At 48.7% G+C, this 22,692-nt stretch overlaps 1 protein-coding gene across 1 annotated transcript in view; it reads left to right on the top strand.

Annotated features, from left to right (window-relative positions):
* Positions 1-22,692, top strand: part of LOC145348798 (retinol dehydrogenase 11-like) — a 36,886-nt gene that overhangs the window by 8,818 nt on the left and 5,376 nt on the right. Inside the window, exons 4-5 of the mRNA XM_080196866.1 lie at positions 1,757-1,948; positions 21,615-21,724. Coding sequence (XP_080052992.1) covers positions 1,757-1,948; positions 21,615-21,724 — 302 coding nt within the window. The remainder of the gene's footprint in view (positions 1-1,756; positions 1,949-21,614; positions 21,725-22,692) is intronic.

Genomic DNA, 22,692 nt, shown 5'->3' on the forward strand with positions numbered 1-22,692 from the left:
TATAGAGGTCTATAAAATAATGAGGGGCACAGATCAGCTAGGTAGTCAATATCTTTTCCCAAAGGTAGGGGAGTCTAAAACTAGAGGGCAGAGGTTTAAGATGAGAGGGGAAAAGAGTCCATAGGGGCAATTTTTTTCACTCAGAAGAGTGTCTGGAACAAGCTGCCAGAGGTAGTAGTAGAGGTGGGTACAATTTTGTCTTTTGAAAAGCATTTAGATAGTTAGCTGGGTATAAGATGGATATAGGGGGACAAGGGGCAAACGGAGGCAATTGGGAATCTTAGTGGTAAAGAAAGGATCGAAGGGCCTGTTTCCATGCTGTAAACCTCTATGACTCTATGGCTGGGCTGGAAATCGCCTCTAACTCTGTGGCGACACCCGATGCCATTGAAGGCAACCCCTGCTGTAGAAGCTTGTCCCAGTGGGGGGGATGTGTGGCGTGTTTCTTAATCAGATGGCCATGGTTGCATTAAACCCATTAGTGATGCTTTCTTCAGACATGTCCTCACATTGGGTAAATTGGGGCTGTTTTCCTTAGAAAGACGGAGACTGAGGGGAGATCTAATAGAGGTGTATTAGATTATGAAGGGTATAGATAGAGTAAACAGTGGTAAGCTTTTTCCTAGATTGGAAACAAATATTACGAGGGGCCACGGGCTTAGGGTGAGGGGGGGGTGGTGAGGTATAATTCTGATATTAGAGGGAGATTTTTCACACAGAGGGTAGTGGGGGTGTGGAATGCTCTGCCAAGCAAGGTGGTGGAGGCAGGCATGCTAGAGTTGTTTAAGGGATACTTAGACAGGCACATGAGCGGAATAGAGATGGAGGGATATAGGAGACTGTTTTAAGTAAGGATCAAGAGCCTTGGGACATCCCTGGGAATCAATTGATTCCTATGGACCTTCCAACATATTTTCTGTTTTACTTTTGAGCTTCTGGGGATTCCCTTGAATGTTTGCATAAGACGTGCATGTTATCGATGTTTTTCTCTTTTAATCCACAGGCGATTCGGTCCGCCTTGTTGTCCAACAAGGGGCATACACGCGGTGGGTTGTACGAGGGTTGCTCTTGGATGTTTCGAGAATAGTCTAGTATTTCACGTCGTTTGTGTACGCTTAAACTGGACCAGATGCTGGGCAACACGACAGCTCAGTGACTATCACTGTTTGCTGTGCAGATACATGGATTTGGGCCAGTGTCTGTGGGAATTTGCGCATTCTCCCCAGGCTTGCGTGGGTTTTCTCCGGGTGCTCCGGTTTCCTCCCACATCCCAAAGATGTGCTCTTAGGCTGATTGGTGTAACAAATTGTCCGTAAATTAGTCTCCCCTCAATCTGGTTTCCAATGTGGAGTGTCATAAGCGTAGACATGGGTCATGGGTGGAAGAGGGAACTCACAAAGTTAAAATGGCGGCGCGGGCTCGTTGGGCCGAAGGGCCTGTTTCCCGTGCTGTGTTGTTCTTTGTTTGTTCTTTATTTCTCCATTGATTAATAGGGTTAACCAAGTGGAGAAAGCCAGAGGCTGGATAGCGATGACTGAGTTCCCTCTCACCCAGGGAACCTGCCAGGAGCCTTTGTAAAGAGAATGGGCTTCCACTGATTGGACGTACAGATCATCTTCGACCACTGGAAATGGCTTCTCCAAGGATGTGCCCGTTAGCCTGGCAGTTCACATGATGTTTACATCTGGCAGCACTCACAGCAGGGAGTGTGAGTCAGGCTGTGTTAACCCACTACAATCTCACCTCTAATTTTCAGATCTGATGAAGTGCTCTCCAAATGCTCGGATTGTCAATGTCTCTTCGATGAATCACAAACGTGGGAAGGTCGACTTCAGGCATTTCAAAGGAGAGAATCTGCCAAGACACTCGCTGGATGCAATGTACAACAACACCAAACTAATGAATGTGCTGTTCACCCTGGAGCTGTGTAACCGTCTCCGTCACACAGGTATGAACACTGCTCGGAGGACTGGGAGGGCTGGGAGGTTTCGGGGGGATTTAGAGTCATAGAATCATAGAGGTTTACAGCACGGAAACAGGCCTCTCAACCCAACGTGTCCATGCTGCCTTTATTTTAAAGCTAATCCCAATTGCCTGCATTGGCCCATATCCCTCTGTACCCATCGTACCCATGTAATTATCTAAATGCTTTTTAAAAGACAAAATCGTACCCACCTCTACTACTACTTCTGGCAGTTTGTTCCAGACACTCACCATCCTCTGTGTGAAAAAATTACCCCTCTGGACACTTTTGTATCTCTCTCCTCTCACCTTAAACCTATGCCCTTTAGACTCCCCTATCTTTGGGAAAAAATATTGACTATTGAGCTGATCTGTGCCCCTCATTATTTTATAGACCTCTATAAGATCACCCCTCAGCTTTCTATGCTCCAGAGAAAAAAGTCCCAGTCTATCCAGCCTCTGTTTATAACTCAATCCATCAAGTCCTGGTAGCATCCTAGTAAATCTTCTCTGTACCCTTTCTAGTTTAATAATATCCTTTCTATAATAAGGTGACCAGAATTGCACACAGTATTCCAAGTGTGGCCTTACCAAGGTCTTGTACAACTTCAACAAGACGTCCCAACTCCTGTATTCAATGTTCTGACCAATGAAACCAAGCATGCTGAATGCCTTCTTCACCACTCTGTTCATCTGTGACTCCACTTTCATGGAGTTATGAACGTGTACCCTTAGATCTCTTTGTTCTGTAACTCTCCTCAACGCCCTATCATTAACTGAGTAAGTCCTGCCCTGGTTCAATCTATCAAAATGCATCACCTCACATTTGCCTCAATTAAACTCCATCTGCCATTCGTCAGCCCACTGGCCCAATTGATCAAGATCCAGCTGCAATTGGAGATAACTTTCCTCACTGTCCACTATGCCACCAATCTTAGTGATTTGAGGAAAGGTTTTTTTACCCAGAGGGTGCTGATGGTCTGGAATGCGCTGCCTGGGAGGGTGGTGGAGGCGGGATGCCTCACAGCCTTTAAAAAGTACCTGGATGAGTACTTGGCACATCATAACATTCAGGGCTATGGGCCAAGTGCTGGCAAGTGCGATTATGTAGGCAGGTCAGGGCATTTCATGTGTCAGTACAGACTCGATGGGCCGAAACGTCTCTTCGGCACTGTAGGATTCTGCGATTCTGTGACCCTGACTGCTCAGAGGACTGGAACTGGACTGGACTGGACTGGGTATGAGGTCTGTCAGTAAGGGAGAGTGTTCACTCTGACATTCAATACTAGATATTTAATAGGGCCACAGTATTTGTATTTAGCACTGCACGTGTAACGGGTGCGATAGTCCTGAGTAACAGAAGGAATGGAGCTGTCGCCATGACTTATGGTCCCTCAAGTCTGCTTCATCAACCCATGGAATCTTCCACATCAACTCTTTCCCACACTTTTTCCCAGAAATCTGTTGCTCTCAGTGTTCAATACCCTCAATGAAAATCAAACTCACCCTAAGACTAGAATATTCCGCCGCGGGTCAATGGATCTTTGTGTGGTCCTGTCCCGCTAATTCCTGTGGTGGTGATTGGGGAACATTCCACCCAATGTGTTTTCAGGGCACTCACAAGAAGGGAATTCCAGAGATGGACAGCTCTCAGCCTGCTGAAACATTGTCTCAGTCTGTAACATGCTCCCAGTTATCCGGCCATTACATCCGATACTTCCAGGTTCTTTGGTCAGGGAAGAAGTCTTTCACCATCAGCCTTCCTCCGTCCCAATCTCCTGGAATTATAACCCCTGAAATATTAATCCCAGCTGAAACATTAAACCTGCAAAACATTGACCCTGAAATCATTGTACCAATAAAATGATTTACTTATTAGTGTCTCAAGTAGGTTTACATTAACGCTGCAATGAAGTTACTGTGAAAATCCTCTCGTCACCACACTCTGGTGCCTGTTCGGGTACACTGAGGGGGAATCTAGCATGGCCAACGTACCTAACCAGAACATCTTTTGGACTGTGGGAGGAAACCGGGGCACCCAGAGGAAACCCACACAGACACGGGGAGAACGTGCAGTCTCCACACAGGCAGTGACCCAAGGCCGGAATCAAACCAGGATCCCTGGTGCTGTGAGGCAGCAGTGCTAACCCACTGTGCCACCGTGTATAAGTATATAAATTTTATATTAGCCAAGTCTACGTATAAATATATACATATATAAATATATAATACTTCATCTTCAACAAGTATGAAACATTTGTCCCCCAGGGGATTAATGTTCAGAAACATTACCCCACCCCCCCAAAACATGAAAGCCGTGATTCTTTGGATTAAAAATGAAGTGATGCCACTGACAGGAAAACCACGGAGATTCCCGCAGGAGCTGGCTGTGTCAGCCAGCTGGGATTTGGGAATAATGTGCTCAGTGGGGAACTCAGTGGCCAGCCTGCTTTCGCAAAGATCGGGGAAACCATTTCTGAAGGGCACCCAGATCTCAAATTAACTGACAGCCCCCCTTCCCCCACAACCCCCCCCCCGACCCACACTCCCCCCCCCCCCCACCCCCCACCACCCCACGGACATATCTATCACCCCCCCACCCCACCCCCCACCACCCCACGGACATATCTATCACCCCCCCACCCCACCCCACCCCCCACCACCCCACGGACATATCTATCACCCCCCACCCCACCCCCCACCACCCCACGGACATATCTATCACCCCCCCCACCCCATGGACATATCTATCACCCCCCCCACCCCACGGACATATCTAACACCCCCCCAACCCCACAGACATATCTAACAACCCCCCAACCCCACAGACATATCTAACACCCCCCCACCCCATGGACATATCTAACACCCCCCCACCCCATGGACATATCTAACACCCCCCCACCCCATGGACATATCTAACACCCCCCCAACCCCACAGACATATCTAACACCCCCCCAACTCCATGGACATATCTAACACCACCCCAACCCCATGGACATATCTAACACCCCCCCACCCCATGGACATATCTAACACCCCCCCAACCCCACGGACATATCTAACACCCCCCCAACTCCATGGACATATCTAACACCCCCCCACCCCATGGACATATCTAACACCCCCCCAACCCCACAGACATATCTAACACCCCCCCAACCCCACGGACATATAAGAACATAAGAACATAAGAAATAGGAGCAGGAGTAGGCCATCTGGCCCTTCGAGCCTGCCCCGCCATTCAATAAGATCATGGCTGATCTGTCGTGGCTCAGTTCCACATTCCCGCCCTCTCCCCATAACCCTTAATCCCCTCTCTTATCAAAAACCCATCAACCCGCTTCTTAAAAATATTTAGCGAGGCAGCCTCCACCACTTCAACGGGCAGAGAATTCCAGAGATTCACCACCCTTTGAGTGAAGAAGTTCCTCCTCAACTCCGTTCTAAACCGCCCCCCCTTTATCTTGAGGCTGTGCCCCCTAGTCCTACTGTCTTTTTTGAGCGGGAAGAGTCTTTCCACCTCTATCCTATCCATCCCATTCATCATCTTATACGTCTCAATGAGATCTCCCCTCATTCTTCTAAACTCTAACGAGTACAAGCCTAGTTTATTCAGCCTCTCCTCATAGCTCAACCCCCTCAACTCCGGTATCAGCCTAGTAAACCTCCTCTGCACTCCCTCCAGGGCCAAAATATCCTTGCGCAGGTGCGGCGCCCAAAACTGCACACAGTACTCCAGCTGCGGCCTCACCAATGCCCTATACAGCTGCAGCAAGACCTCCCTACTTTTATATTCAATCCCCCTCGCTATGAAGGCCAGCATCCCATTCGCCTTCCTGACCACCTGCTGCACTTGCAGGCTGGGTTTTTGCGACTCATGCACAAGGACCCCGAGGTCCCTCTGCACCGTCGCCTGCTGCAGTTTTTTGCCACGTAAGTAATAGTCCTTCCTACCATTCTTCCTACCAAAGTGGACCACCTCACACTTGCCAACATTAAATTCCATTTGCCATTTCCTGGCCCATTCGCCCAGCCTATCTAGATCCTTCTGCAGACTCTCCACACCCTCCGCACAATTTGCCTTTCCCCCAATCTTAGTGTCATCAGCAAATTTCGACACCCTACACTCGGTTCCCTCCTCCAGATCATCTATATAAATGGTAAATAGCTGAGGCCCCAGCACCGACCCCTGGGGCACCCCACTAGTCACCAACCGCCAATCCGAATAGCACTTAATATCTAACACCCCCCCCAACCCCACGGACATATCTAACACCCCCCCCAACCCCACAGACATATCTAACACCCCCCCAACCCCATGGACATATCTAACACCCCCCCAACCCCACGGACATATCTAACACCCCCCTAACCCCAAGGACATATCTAACACCCTCCTACCCCAAGGACATATCTAACACCACCCCCATGGATATAGCTACCCTCCCCACCCCACGGACATAGCTAACACCACCCCCCCCCACCCCCATGGATATAGTTACCCCCCCACCCACCCTATCCACCCTATCCACCCCTAGCAAACCAAGGGAAAACCTCCACCCCTCAATACTGAGGGGAATCTTCCCCTTCCACGATATATGTACAGCTCAGCCTGACACCCTGGTACTACACAGGTATTAGGGTGACCCGAACTCCACACATTCAGAATCCTCAACCCCACCCTACCCACAAGAGAGACACCACCACCCCCCCATCCGGATCTGCCCCTTTAGGCCCCACCCTTTGGCAGTCCCACCCTGACAATATAGTGTCTGTATCAGGGTGTCAGTGCCAGGGTGTCTGTACCAGGGTGTCAGTGCCAGGGTGTCAGTACCAGGGTGTCAGTGCCAGGGTCAGTGCCAGGGTGTCAGTGCCAGGGTCAGTGCCAGGGTGTCAGTACCAGGGTGTCAGTGCCAGGGTCAGTGCCAGGGTGTCAGTGCCAGGGTGTCAGTACCAGGGTACCAGGAAGTTAGGTGCGGGGGCAGTCGGGAAGGGAGTGCGGGAGTATAAATCAGGTACTCACCCGAGGATCCACTTCATTGTTCTCCGGAGCAGTGTACTTGGAAAGTGCTGGTGGCTGTGGTGAGTGGTTAATTTCCGTCTTCTGCAGAAAATGCAGATGTATGGGATTGGGGGTAATCTAGGTAATTGGATCAGGAATTGGCTAGCAGATAGGAGACAGAGGGTGGTGGTTGATGGTAAATATTCGTCATGGAGTTCAGTTACGAGTGGTGTGCCTCAGGGATCTGTTTTGGGGCCACTGCTGTTTGTAATTTTTATTAATGATCTGGATGAGGGTATAGTTGGGTGGATTAGTAAATTTGCTGATGACACCAAAGTCGGAGGTATGGTAGATAGTGAGGAAGGGTGTCATAGTTTACAGGGAGACTTAGACAAGTTGCAGAGCTGGGCCGAGAAGTGGCGGATGGAGTTTAATGCGGAGAAGTGTGAGGTAATTCACTTTGGCAGGAATAACAGATGTGTCGAGTATAGGGCTAACGGGAGGACTCTGAATAGTGTGGATGAACAGAGGGATCTAGGTGTATGTGTACATAGATCCCTGAAAGTTGGGAATCAAGTAGATAGGGTTGTTAGGAAGGCATACGGTGTCTTGGCGTTTATTGGTAGGGGGATTGAATTTAGGAGCCGCAGCGTCATGTTGCAACTGTACAAAACTCTGGTGCGGCCGCACTTGGAGTATTGTGTGCAGTTCTGGTCCCCACATTATAGGAAGGATGTGGAGGCTTTGGAGAGGGTGCAGAGGAGGTTTACCAGGATATTGCCTGGTATGGAGGGGAGGGCCTATGAGGAGAGACTGAGGGATTTGAGGTTGTTTTTGTTAGAAAGAAGGCGGCTAAGAGGGGATCTTATTGAAACATATAAGATGATTAGAGGTTTAGATAGGGTGGATAGTGATAGCCTTTTTCCTCGGATGGAGAAAGCTAGCACGAGGGGGCTTGGCTTTAAATTAAGGGGGGGTAGTTATAGGACGGATGTCAGGGGTAGGTTCTTTACCCAGAGGGTGGTGAGGGATTGGAATGCCCTGCCTGCTGCAGTTGTAAATGCGCCTAGTTTGGGGGCGTTTAAGAGATCTGTGGATAGGTTTATGGATGGAAAGGGATTGGTTTAGGTTGGAGGGTCATTGTTTTTTAACTGGTCGGCGCAACATCGTGGGCCGAAGGGCCTGTTCTGCGCTGTAGTGTTCTATGTTCTATGTTTGAGTTTTTGTTTTCTCTACTGCCGGTTCGCGGAGTTTTTTGTGTGTTTTTTCTTACCGTAGTGGAAGTTAGGCGGGAAGGGAGCGTGGGAGTATAAAAAGAAGGCCACAGTAGACAGTGGGCAGTGTTGGGAGTGGGCAGCGGAGTGAGCTGGGAGCAGAGTGAGAGCTGTAAGGGCTTTGGCTCACTGGGCTTAGGCACGGTGTAGGCACGGTGAGTTACTGGTTCCATCTTTCCTGTGTTCCATTTCTGTGTTCAGAACTCAAAAGCTGGTCAGGTAAATGGCAGGGTCCATGGGGAGACGCTTCAGCTGCATTAGGTGTCATATGTGGGAGTTCCTGGAGACAACACGTCTCCCGAAAGTCCACATCTGCATCGTGTCTGGAGCTGCGAGACTGAGGGCCCGGGTCAGGCAATTAGAGCTGCGTCTTGAGGATGTATTTTTAGTCAGGGAGAATGAGGCAATAATGGATAGGAACTACCGTCAAGTGGAGACCCCAGAGCTGGGGGCGGGGGGGGCGGTGGGGGGGGGGGCGGGGGGGATGGGGTGCGTTGGTGGTGGTGGTGACAGGTGGGTTACCGTTAGGAAGGGGAAAAAGAAGAAGAGGGTAATGGTCCAAAGGCTACCCCAGCGGTAGTCCCCCAAAATATCAAGAGTAAGGCAACAACTGGGGTAGAAAGGGCAAGGGAGGAAGACCAGAATGCCTCAGAGGGAAGGAAGGGGGCTGGATGTGAGATAGTGGTGGGGGATGGGAGGGTTAAAGGAATAGCTAGGCGGTTCTGTGGGCACAAGTGGGACTCCAGGATGGTAGTCTGCCTCCCTGGAGCAGGGGTATAGGATGTTTCGGAGAGGGTAGAGAGAATTTTGTAGGGCGAAGGGATCCAGGCTGATGTAATTGTACATATAGGAGAGAAAGACGTAGGAAGGAAGAGCAGGGGGGATATACGTAGGCAGTTCAGGGAGTTGGGAGCCAGGCTGAAGTGCAGGGCCTCCAGGGTGGCGATCTCTGGGCTGCTGCCAGTGCCCAGTAGTAGCGGGGCTAAGAATAATGAGATCCTACAGCTGAATGCATGGCTGAGGGATTGGTGCAAGGCAGAGGGTTTTACATTTGTAGATCATTGGGAAGTCTTTGTGAGGGAAGGGCACCTGTACAGGAGGGATGGGGAACATTTAAATGGGAAGGACACAAATGTCTTAGCTGGGAGGTTAGATGGAGTGTTTCGGCAGGGTTTAAACTAATATGGAGGGGCGGGGTGGGGATGAGACCGATAGCTCAGTAGGCACTGGGATTGGGAGCGAGTTGGGTGACAGGGTAAGTTTGGATGAGAGGAAAATTCTCCAGGAGAAGGAGGATCCAAGTGGGCTTGGAGGTCTGGAGTGCGTCTGTTTTAATGCAAGGAGCGTGACAGGTAAAATGGATGAGCTTAAGGCCTTAATGTTCGCGAGGAATTTAGATGTGGTGGCAGTGACAGAGACGTGGTTAAAGGAAGGGCAGCACTGGCAGCTAAATATTCCTGGGTATAAGTGTTTTAGGCATGACAGGAGAGGGTCAAAAAGAGGTGGAGGAGTGACGTTGTTAGTTAGGGAGCAGATCACAGCGGTGCAGAGGGAGGATAATTTAGAGGAGTCAGGAAATGAGTCGCTGTGGGTGGAGTTCAGGAATAGGAAGGGAGCAATTACTATACTGGGCGGGGGGGGATGTGGAATAGACCACCCAACCAGCCCGCAGGCAGTGGAAGAAGGCATATGTAAAGACATTTTGGATAGGTGCAGAAAGAATAGGGTTGTTGTAGTGGGAGATTTTAATCTCCTTGGTGTGGATTGGAAGGTGCCTAGAGCTGGGGGTTCGGACGGGGAGGAATTCGTAAGATGTGTACTGGAAGGGTCCTTGGAGCAGTATGTAGATAGCCCGACTAGAGAGGGGGGCTATACTGGATTTAGTTCTGGGCAATGAGCCAAGTCAGGTGGTTGAGGTTGCAGTAGGTGAACATGTGGCTAATAGTGACCACAACTCTGTCTACTTTAGGATACGAATGGAAAAAGATGAGTGCTGTCCTAAGGGGAGGGTGCTAAATTGGGGGAAGGCTAGCTACAACCGGATTAGGCAGGATCTTAGGGATACAGACTGGGATAGGCTGTTTGAGGGCAAGTCCACGTTCGGCATGTGGGAGTCTTTCAATGGAAAGCTGAAAAGGGTGCAGGAAAGACATGTGCTGGTTAAGAGAAGGGATGGGAAAGGTAGGATTAGAGAGCCGTGAATTACTAGGGATATTGAGGACTTGGTCAGGAAGAAACAAGGCATATGTCAGGTCTAAGCAACTGGGAACGGAGAGAGCATTGGAGGAATACAGAGAGAGTAGGAGGGATCTCAAACGGGGAGTTAGAAGGGCAAAAAGGGGGCATGAAATGGCTTTGGCAGACAGGATTAAGGAAAATCCAAAGGCATTTTACTCCTATGTCAGGAAGAAAAGGGTGGTTAGAGAAAAAATCTGTCCTCTTAGGGATAGAGGAGGGGAATTGTGCTTAGAGTCTGAGGGAATGGGGGAGATCCTGAATGAATACTTTGCTTCGGTATTCACAAAGGAGAGGGGCTTGATGTCCAGTACTGTCTTGGAGGGAGCTGTAGACCAATTGAAGGAATTATCCATTATGAGGGAGGAAGAGTTAGGGCTTTTAGGTAGCATTAAAGCTGATAAATCTCCGGAGCCTGATGGCATTTATCCCGGGCTGCTTAGGGAGGTGAGAGATGAAATTGCTGGGCCTCTGACGCAAATCTTTGTCTCTTCTTTGGACACAGATGAGGTCCCAGAGGACTGGAGGATAGCGAATGTAGTACCGCTGTTTAAAAAGAGTAGTAGGGAATAACCCTGGTAATTATAGGCCGGTGAGTTTGACATCAGTGGTAGGCAAGTTGTTGGAGATAGGATGTATGCGCATTTAGAGAGCTGCGATCTAATTCGGGATACGCAGCATGGCTTTGTAAAGGGGAAGTCTTGCCTTATGAATCTGGTAGAATTTTTCGAGGAGGTGACAAAAATGGTTGACGATGGGTGAGCCGTTGATGTCATCTATATGGATTTCACTAAGGCATTTGACAAAGTCCCTCATGGTAGGTTGGTAGAAAAGGTTAAGGCTCATGGGATACAAGGACAGGTGGCTAAATGGATTGAGAACTGGCTAGGTAACAGGAGACAGAGAGTAGTAGTGGAAGGGTCCATTTCTAGCTGGAGGTCTGTCACTAGTGGTCTGCCTCAGGGCTCAGTACTGGGACCTCTTCTATTTGTAATATACATGAATGACTTGGAAGAGGGAGTAAGTGGTGTGATCAGCAAATTTGCAGATGACACTAAGGTGGCTGGATTGGCGGGCAGTGAGGAGCAGTGTCTGGCAATACAACAGGATATAGATAGGCTGGTATATTGGGCAGATAAATGGCAAATGGAATTTAATCCTGATAAGTGCGAGGTGATGCATTTTGGGAGAAATAATGTAGGGGGGAGTTATATGATAAAGGATAGACCTATTAAGAGTACAGAAACGCAGAGGGACCTGGGGGTGGAAGTGCACAAGTCTTTGAAGGTGGCAGTACAGGTGGAGAAGGTTGTGAAGAAAGCTTATGGTATGTTAGCCTTTATAGGAAGGGGTATAGAGTACAAGAGCTGGCGTCTAATGTTGCAGTTGTATAGAACGTTGGTTAGGCTGCATTTGGAGTACTGCGTCCAGTTCTGGTCACCTTACTACCGGAAGGACGTGGAGACTCTGGAGAGAATGCAGAGGAGGTTTACCAGGATGTTGCCTGGTATGGAAGGACTGGGTTATGAGGAAAGATTGGGCAAATTGGGGCTGTTTTCTCTTGAAAGACGGATACTGAGGGGAGATCTAATAGAGGTATATAAGATTATGAAGGGTATAGATGGAGTAAACAGTGGTAAGCTTTATCCTAGGTTGGAAACACACATTATGAGGGGCCACGGGCTTAGGGTGAGGGGGGCGAGGTATAACACGGATATTAGAGGGAGATTTTTCACACGGAGGGTAGTGGGGGTATGGAATGCTCTGCCAAGCAAGGTGGTGGAGGCAGGCACGCTGGAGTTGTTTAAGAGTAACTTAGATAGGCACATGAGTGGGTTGGAGATGGAGGGATATAGGAGATTGTTTTAAATAAGGTTCAGGAGCCTTGGGACGTCCCTGGTAATCAAGTGATTCCTACGGACCTTCCAATAAATTTTCTGGCTCACTTGTTTTACTTTTGAGCTTCTGGAGACTCCCTTGAATGTTTGCATAAGATGTGCACGTTATCGATGTTTTTCTCTTTTAATCCACAGGTGATTTGGTCCACCTTGTTGTCCAACAAGGGGCATACACGTGATGGGTTGTCTGAGGGCTGCTCTTGGATGTTTCGAGAATAGTCTAGTATTTCACGTCATTTGTGTGTGCTTAAACTGGACCAGATGCTGGGCAACACAACAGCTCAGTGACTATCACTGATTGCTGTGCAGATACATGGATTTGGGCCGGTGTCTGTGGGAGTTTGCGCATTCTCTCCGCGCTTGCGTGGGTTTTCTCCGGGTGCTCCGGTTTCCTCCCACAACTCAAAGATGTGCTCTTAGGCTGATTGGAGGTAATAAATTGTCTCTAAATTAGTCTCCCCTCAATCTGGTTTCCAATGTGGAGTGTCATAAGCGTAGACATGGGTCATGGGTGGAAGAGGGAACTCACACTGTTGAAATGGCGGCGCGGGCTTGTTGGGCCAAAGGGCCTGTTTCCCGTGCTGTGTTGTTCTTTGTTCTGTACCACGGTGTCAGTGCCAGGGTGTCAGTGCCAGGGTGTCAGTGCCAGGGTGTCAGTACCAAGGTGTCAGTACCAGGGTGTCAGTGCCAGGGCGTCTGTACCAGGGTGTCTGTGCCAGGGTGTCAGTGCCAGGGTGTCAGTGCCAGGGTGTCAGTGCCAGGGTGTCTGTACAAGGGTGTCTGTACCAGGGTGTCAGTGCCAGGGTCAGTGCCAGGGTCTCAGTGCCAGGGCCTCAGTACCACAATGTCTGTGCCAAGATGACAGGTCCAGGGTGTTTGTGTCAGGATGCTGGGGAGACTGATGCTAGCCTCTTCTCTGTCTGAAAGCTACCTCTAGTGCAGGAATTCCTGTGTTAAAGAGGTTAAAGAAGATCCATTCTGACAAAAAACGTCAGGCAAAGTCTTCAGAACAAAGAACAAGCATGTTTTAAAAAACTGTGATGGGAACTAGGACCTGCTGACATGAGGAGGCACTTGAGAGGAAAGAGAAAGGCTCTTTAAACTGCCAATGAAAAGAGGAAGCACTTCAGATTTCATGAACAATGAATGGAAACAAACAATCAAAGCTACTGCCAGCTGTGAAATAGCCTGCACATATCAATCAGAAGGCTCGTTAAAGCTACTCGAGCATGAAATTGAACATAAACAAAGCATTTCAAAGTTTCTCAGCATGGTCATAAACTTGAAAAGAAACTGCAGTGTTAAAAAAAGGGTGCAAACTGAACAACTGTGATGACAGGAGGAAGTACTTCAGGGTTAATGGGGTGTGAGGTTATTGTATCAACAATGCAGGCTTTGATCTCCCCTTGAGCTGTCAGTTAAAAGAACCTTTCGTGGCTGCATGGATCGTTTCTTCCTTATATAAACCAACTCAGTTCATTCCCTCTTTGAACATAAGAACATAAGAAATAGGAGCAGGAGTAGGCCATCTAGCTCTTCGAGCCTGCCCCACCATTCAACAAGATCATGGCTGATCTGAAGTGGATCAGTTCCACTTTCCCGCTTTCTCCCCATAACCCTTAATTCCCTTGTCTATCAGAAACCTATCTACCCGTGATTTAAATATATTCAGCGAGATAGCCTCCACCACTTCAATGGGCAGAGAATTCCAGAGATTCACCACCCTTTGAGTGAAGAAGTTCTTCCTCAACTCTGAGCTAAACTGCGCACCCCCCCCCCACTTATTTTGAGGCTGTGCCCTCTAGTTCTGCTATCCTTTCTGAACGGGAAGAATCTCTGTACCTCTATCCTATCGAGCCCCTTCATTAGTTTGTAAGTCTCTATAAGATCCCCCCTCAGCCTTCTAAACTCCAACAAGTACAGACCCAGTCTATTCAATCTCTCTTCATAGGCTAACCCCCTCATCTCCAGTATCAGCCTAGTAAACCTCTTCTGCACTCCCTCCAAGGCCAAAATATCCTTGCGCAGGTGCGGCGACCAAAACTGCACACAGTACTCCAGCTGCGGCCTCACCAGTGCCCTGAACAGCTGCAGCAAGACCTCCCTGCTTTTATATTATAAGGAATAGGAAATAAGAAATAGGAAATAGGAAATAGGAAATAAGAAATAGGAGCAGGAGTAGGCCATCCAGCCCCTCGAGCCTGCCCTGCCATTCAATAAGATCATGGCTGATCTGTCGCTGCTCAGTTCCACTTTCCCGCCCTCTCCCCATAACCCTTAATCCCCTCTCCTATCAAAAACCCATCAACCCGCGTCTTAAAAATATTTAGCGAGGCAGCCTCCACCACTTTAACGGGCAGAGAATTCCAGAGATTCACCACCCTTTGAGTGAAGAAGTTCCTCCTCAACTCCGTTCTGAACCGCCCCCCTTTTATCTTGAGGCTGTGCCCCCTAGTCCTACTGTCTTTTTTGAGCGGGAAGAGTCTTTCCACCTCGATCCTATCCATCCCATTCATCATCTTATACGTCTCAATGAGATCTCCCCTCATTCTATCCCCCTTGCTATAAAGGCCAACATCCCATTCGCCTTCTTGATCACCTGCTGCACCTGCAGACTGGGTTTTTGCGACTCGTGCACAAGGACCCCCAGGTCCCTCTGCACCGTAGCATGCTGCAGCTTTTCGTCTTTTAAATAATAATCCCTCCTACTATTATTTCTACCAAAGTGGATAACCTCACACTTGCTAACATTGTCCTCCATCTGCCAGGTCCTCGTCCACTCGCTCAGTCTATCCAGATCCCTCTGCAGACTTTCCACACCCTCCGCACAATTTGCTTTTCCACTCATCTTCGTGTCATCAGCAAATTTCGTCACCCGACACTCAGCTCCTTCCTCCAGATCATCAATGTAAATGGTAAATAGCTGAGGCCCCAGCACCGATCCTTGCGGCACTCCACTAGTCACCAACTGCCAACCAGAAAAGCACCCATTGATTCCAACTCTCTGCTTCCTATTAGACAGCCAATCCTCTCTCCAAGCTAACACCTTACCCCCAACTCCGTGCACCCTAACCTTCTGCAGCAACCTTTTGTGAGGCACCTTATCAAACACCTTCTGGAAACCTAAAAACACCACATCCACCGGTTACCCTCTGTCTACCGCGCTAGTCACATCTTCATAGAAATCCAATAAATTTGTTAAACACGACTTCCCCTTCACAAATCCGTGCTGCGTCTGCTCAATCAAACCATTCTTTTCTCGGTGTCTTGCTATTTCTTCTTTGATGACGGATTCTAGCATTTTTCCAACTACAGATGTTAAACTAACCGACCTATAATTCCCTGCCTTTTGTCTGCTACCTTTTTAAAACAGCGGTGTAACATTAGCCGTTTTCCAATCTTCCGGCACTTCCCCAGAGTCCAGCGAATTTTGGTAAATAATCACTAAGGCATCCACTATCACCTCTGCCATTTCCTTCAGAATCCTGGGATGCATTCCATCCGGTCCTGGGGACTTGTCTACCTTCAGTCCCATTAGTCTACCAAGCACTACCTCTCTAGTAACAGTAATTGTATTAAGGACCTCATTTCCTACCATCCCTCTATCTTTAATATTTGGTAAGCTATTTGTGTCCTCCACCATGAAGACCGACACAAAAAACTTATTTAAAGTCTCAGCCATTTCCTCGTTACCCACCGCTAAATCCCCCCTCTCTTCCTCCAAGGGTCCAACATTCACTCTAGCCAGCCTCCTCCTCTTTATATATTTGTAAAAACTCTTACTGTCCTTTTTTATATTTAGAGCTAGTTTGGCTCATACTCTATCTTTCCTTTCTTTATCGTTTTCTTAGTCATTATTTGTTGTTTTTTAAATCTTTCCCAATCGCGCACTATTTTTAGCCACTCTGAATGCATCAGCTTTTAATTTAATATTCTCCTTTATTTCCTTTGATAACCACGGCTGGTTATCCCTTCTCCTACATTCCTTCTTTACCATCGGAATATATTTCTGCTGAGCACCGAAAAAGATCTCCTTAAAAATCCTCCACTGTTCCTCAGCCATCCTACCGACCAATCTGCGCCCCCAATCTACGTTCGCCAATTCCGCTCTCATCCTATCATACTCCCCTCTGTTCAAACAGAGGACACAGGTTTGGGACCCTACTTTCTCATCCTCCATCTGCATCAGAAATTCAACTATACAGTGATCACTCATCCCAAGAGGATCCCTCACAAGAAGATCCCTAATTCTACCTGCCTCGTTACACAACACCAGATCTAAGATAGCTCGCTCCCTCGTAGGTTCCATTACATACTGTTCAAGGAAACTGTCCCGACAGCATTCCAAGAACTTTGATGTGGTTTGGGCTGTCAATCAAACAGCCTTGTAAAACTCCACAGAGTGAAGGTCAGTACATGAATGAACTCTAATGGAGTAAGTGGAACTGATGATGTGGAGATGCCGGCGTTGGACTGGGGTAAACACAGTAAGAAGTCTGACAACACCAGGTTTAAGTCCAACCGATTTATTTGATAGTTAACTCACAAGCTTTCGAAATTAAGCTCTTCGTCAGGTGAATGGAGAGTTCTGTCTGTGCTTTATATGCTCTGTCTGAGGCCAGAACTCTCCATTCACCTGAAGAAGGGCTTAACCTCGAAAGCTTGTGAGTTTACTATCAAATAAATGGGTTGGACTTAAACCTGGTGTTGTCAGACTTTTTACTGTAAGTGGAACTGACAGCCTTCTGTCAATCAAAGCAGTTCAAAGAGGCCAGGCAGAAGCTGCAGCTCATTCAAGCTGGAAAGGGGGAAGTCTCCCTCATGAAACTGACCTCTCCTGTCAATCAGAAAACTTCAAAGGGGTCTGGTCACACTGGGGCTTCTGGAATCAATGAAGGACAATCCCTCCTGTAGAATGGAGTGCTGCTGTGATTGTGAAGGTTTTTCAGATGTTCAGGGGATGGGATATTAATGTGACCAGGCTATTTCAAGTGTTTTACAGAACACAGACTATACTAAAGATTTTTTTAACAGGAGTTGCCTGAGATCACCATGCTGAGTGATTTCAATGTTTCCCAGGTCAAGAAGGGGAAATCCAATCACGAGACCCCCCCCCCCCGCCCAGTCATAGAATCAGAGAATCATAGAACCCTACAGTGCAGAAAGACCATCGAGTGCACGAACACAATCCCACCCAGGCCCTATCCCCATATCCCAACATACTATGCCCACTAATCCCTCTAACCTACGCATCCCTAGACACTAAGGGGCAATTTCTTAGCATGGCCAATCAACCTAACCTGCACATCTTTGGACTGGAGCCTGGAGGAGACTCCAGAGATTAACACCTTGCCCTCAGCCCAAGCCCACCCAACCCCCAGATCTCATGGAGATGCTCCCTCTGTAGCCTGGCAGAGGGGCACACGGATATAGTACTGTACTGTTTTGGTCCCTGTGGGACTTCTGGCAGGGGTGGGGGGGGGGGTGCGGTGGGTGGGGTTGTAGGGGGAAAGGAGCATGACAGGAGGGGGTTGAATTGGGTTTCTAGCCTATAAACTACATTCAGATTCATGTTAAACAGCCCAGAATCATCAGTACCCCTCCCTTTTCCGAACTCTTGGGAAAAAAATGAACCTCCTCCTCAACTTCATAGGTCTGTCTGGCCATTGGGCGAGAGCAGTGATGAATATTGTAATGATTGTAAGTAGTCCAGCTGCAGTAAGATTGTATTTCTGGATTTTCCCACCTTGATTAAGAACGTAAGAACATAAGAAATAGGAGCAGGAGTAGGCCATCTAGCCCTTCGAGCCTGCCCCGCCATTCAATAAGATCATAGCTGATCTGAAGTGGCTCAGTTCCACTTTCCTGCTTTCTCCCCATAACCCTTAATTCCCTTGTCTATCAGAAATCTATCTACCCGTGACTTAAATATATTTAGCAAGGCAGCCTCCACCACTTCAACGGGCAGAGAATTCCAGAGATTCACCACCCTTTGAGTGAAGAAGTTCCTCCTCAACTTCGATCTAAACTGCCCCCCCCCACTTATCTTGAGGCTGTGCCCTCTAGTCCTGCTATCCTTTCTAAGCGGGAAGAATCTCTCTACCTCTACCCTATCCATCCCCTTCATTATCTTATACATCTCTATAAGATCCCCCCTCATCCTTCTAAACTCCAACGAGTACAGACCCAGTCTATTCAGCCTCTCTTCATAGTCCAACCCCCTCATCTCCGGTATCAGCCCAGTGAACCTCCTCTGCACTCCCTCAAGGCCAAAATATCCTTGCGTAAGTGCGGTGACCAAAACTGCACACACAGCTTCTCTGCTCCCATTAGCTGCAGGCAGCTTTCGCTTCGGTCTGTTGAACTGGGCCAAAATGGGAATTACACTGGGTGCCAAGCCTGTTCAATTCTCCCTGCCCACCCCTCCCCAAACGGGCAGGCCCCTCATGAATACACTTAAAAACAAATTGGCACCCTATTACCAGGTTTAAGGCAGGATGCTCCATCCCACCCGCTGCCCCAAAATGTTGCTGCCCCCACCACCCACCACCCACCCCTCTCCTCTCCCCCCAGCCCCAGTGGGAAAGCTGGTGAGTGCCAGGTAGTACAAGCCCTGACAAAAGTGGACCTGGTGCCTTGGGCTCAGAGGGGGACGTGGTGCAAGGAGGTAAGTTCTGTGCCTGAGTGCCCCCTGCCACTGCCAGCCCGCAGAGGGGGAGGGTCCCACAAAGGACGTGGGAGTTGGGTGAGCTTGTACTGGGATGGGGGGGGGGGCGGTGGGTGGATGGGTTAATCTCACGACTCTCCCTTCAAATGTGGCCTGATGGCTGGTGAGTCCCCATTAGCCATGGGAAAAGTGGAGATCACTCTTATTTATTGATTTATTCATGTCACAATAGGTTTACATCATCATTGCATTGACGTTTCTGTGATGGTGATCTAGGGCAGCTTTCTGTTAAAGATCTTCATTCCTGTCTGTGTACTGTGAAACCTTTGAAGTGGCCTGGTCACTTTATTTGCAAATAGGCAACAAGGAGCCATCAGTATCACAGTAAAACTCCATTGGACAGAATGCTCTCTCTCTCTGGAGGCCCAGGCCCAATGTCGGTGAGGTTCTCTGACTGACTGGAGATGTTCGCTTCACTAGAGAGATTCCCTTGCTCTCTCTCAGAGTGCTATGGGACTGTGTTTACAGTGTGCCTGCTCTGTGGGACTGTGTTTACACGTTGTCTGCTCTATGGGACTGCGTTTACAGTATGCCTGCTCTGTGGGACTGTGTTTACACTGTGCCTGCTCTGTGGGACTGTGTTTACACTGTGTCTGCTCTGTGGGATTGTGTTTACACCGTGTCTTCTCTGTGGGACTGTGTTTACACTGTGCCTGCTCTGTGGGACTGTGTTTACACTGTGTCTGCTCTGTGGGATTGTGTTTACACTGTGTCTGCTCTGTGGGATTGTGTTTATACTGTGTCTGCTCTGTGGGACTGTGTTTTCACTGTGTCTGCTCTGTGGGATTGTGTTTACACTGTGTCTGCTCTGTCGGACTGTGTTTTCACTGTGTCTGCTCTGTCGGACTGTGTTTACACTGTGTCTGCTCTGTGGGACTGTGTTTACAACATGTCTGCTCTGTGGGACCGTTTTTACACCGTGTCTGCTCTGTGGGACTGTGTTTACACTGTGTCTGCTCTGTGGGACTGTGTTTACACAGTGCCTGCTCTGTGGGACCGTTTTTACACCGTGTCTGCTCTGTGGGACTGTGTTTACACTGTGTCTGCTCTGTGGGACTGTGTTTACACTGTGTCTGCTCTGTGGGAATTTGTTTACACTGTGTCTGCTCTGTGGAACTGTGTTTACACCGTGTCTGCTCTGTGGGACTGTGTTTACACCATGTCTGCTCTATGGACTGTGATCATACTGTGTCGGCTCTGTGGGAGTGTGTTTACATTGTGTCTGCTGTGTGGGACTGTGTTTACACTGTGTCTGCTCTGTGGGATTGTGTTTGCACTGTGTCTGCTCTGTGGGACTGTGTTTGCACTGTGGGACTGTATTTACACTGCGTCTGCTCTGTGGGATTGTGTTTGCACTGTGTCTGCTCTGTGGGACTGTGTTTGCACTGTGTCTGCTCTGTGGGACTGTGTTTGCACTGTGGGACTGTATTTACACTGCGTCTGCTCTGTGAGACTGTGTTTACACTGCGTCTGCTCTGTGGGATTGTTTTTACACTGTGTCTGCTCTGTGGGACTGTGTTTGCACTGTGTCTGCTCTGTGGGACTGTGTTTACACTGTGTCTGCTCTGTGAGACTGTGTTTGCACTGTGTCTGCTCTGTGGGACTGTGTTTACACCGTGTCTGCTCTGTGGGACTGTGTTTACACCGTGTCTGCTCTGTGGGACTGTGTTTACACCGTGTCTGCTCTGTGAGACTGTGTTTGCACTGTGTCTGCTCTGTGGGACTGTATTTACACTGCGTCTGCTCTGTGGGACTGTGTTTACACTGCATCTGCTCTGTGGGACTGTGTTTACACTGTGTCTGCTCTGTGGGACTGTGTTTACACCGTGTCTGCTCTGTGGGACTGTGTTTACACCGTGTCTGCTCTGTGGGACTGTGTTTGCACCGTGTCTGCTCTGTGGTACTGTGTTTGCTCTGTGGGACTGTGTTTACACCGTGTCTGCTCTGTGGGACTGTGTTTGCACCGTGTCTGCTCTGTGGGACTGTGTTTGCACCGTGTCTGCTCTGTGGGACTGTGTTTACACTGCGTCTGCTCTGTGGGACTGTGTTTACACCGTGTCTGCTCTGTGGGACTGTGTTTACACTGTGCCTGCTCTGTGGGACTGTGTTTACACCGTGTCTGCTCTGTGGGACTGTGTTTACACCGTGTCTGCTCTGTGGGACTGTGTTTACACTGTCTCTGCTCTGTGGGACTGTGTTTGCACCGTGTCTGCTCTGTGGGACTGTGTTTGCACTGTGTCTGCTCTGTGGTACTGTGTTTACACTGTCTCTGCTCTGTGGGACTGTGTTTGCACTGTCTCTGCTCTGTGGGACTGTGTTTGCACCGTGTCTGCTCTGTGGTACTGTGTTTACACTGCGTCTGCTCTGTGGGACTGTGTTTACACTGTGTCTGCTCTGTGGGACTGTGTTTGCACCGTGTCTGCTCTGTGGGACTGTGTTTGCACCGTGTCTGCTCTGTGAGACTGTGTTTGCTCTGTGGGACTGTATTTACACTGTGTCTGTGTCTCTCTAGCTGTGACAGTGACTGCTGTTCACCCAGGATTGGTAATGTCTGAGATTATGAGGAACTACAATCTCCTGATAAGAATTCTCTTCAACCTGATTGGATTCTTCTTTTTCAAGGTCAGAGCCCACTCGGCCATTGGGTAAATGTGCTGATGGCAGTTCTGTTTGCACAGTGGTAGTCCCTGTGACTGCAAAGAGTTGTCGTTCTGTACAATCTATTCCAGCCTCATGGTGCCCCAAAGCACTCGGGGACATTGGGTGTGGAGTTAGCTGCTTAGCCTGTTCAGCATCACAATGAAATCATGGCTGATCTGTGATTGAACCCAGTATTACCCCGTTGGTTGGAAGACAGTGACATTGTGGTAATATCACATCAGCTCGTTGTGGAAGCTTGTGGCTTGGCTTCGCTCACTTGGCTGGACAGCTGGTCAGTGATGCAGAGCAATGCCAAAAGTGTGGGTTCGATTCCTGTACCAGCCGAGGCTATTTATTTCCCACCCTTGCCCCTCGGCTGAAGTGTGGTGATCCTCAGGATAAATCACCACTGATCATCTTTCCCTCTGACAGGTAACATCAGCCTATGGTCACCTGGGACTATGGCAGACTATATCTTTTTCTGATAATATCACTGGCCTAGCAATCCAGAGGCCCAGGTTAACATCTCTCTAATAGTAAACGAGATACTTTCACTGATTGTCGTTAAAAACACCCAACTGGTTCACTAATGTCCTTTAGGGAAGGAAATCTGCTGTCCTTACCCCGGTCTGGCCTACATATGACTCCAGATCCACAGCTCAACTGCCCTCTGAATTGGCCTAGAAAGCCATTCAGTTCAAGGGCAACTAGGGATGGGTAGTAAATTTTGGCCTCACCAGTGGTGCCCACATCCCATGAAGGAATTTTAAAAATCCCTTAATACCATTGATTGACAAAAATCTATTGATCTCAGATTTTAGACTAAGAATAGACTTATACCATTCTTCCTGTGTGGAAATCTTTCCTGATTTTATTCCAGAAAGATCTCGGTCTAATTTTTACTTTCTGTCCCCTCATCCCAGACTCCCCCTCTGGTAGAAGCAGTTTTC

The sequence above is a fragment of the Carcharhinus amblyrhynchos genome, chromosome 1 (genome assembly GCF_965287045.1).
Source record: "Carcharhinus amblyrhynchos chromosome 1, sCarAmb.v2.hapA, whole genome shotgun sequence".
In the NCBI taxonomy this organism is placed as follows: Eukaryota; Metazoa; Chordata; class Chondrichthyes; order Carcharhiniformes; family Carcharhinidae; genus Carcharhinus; species Carcharhinus amblyrhynchos.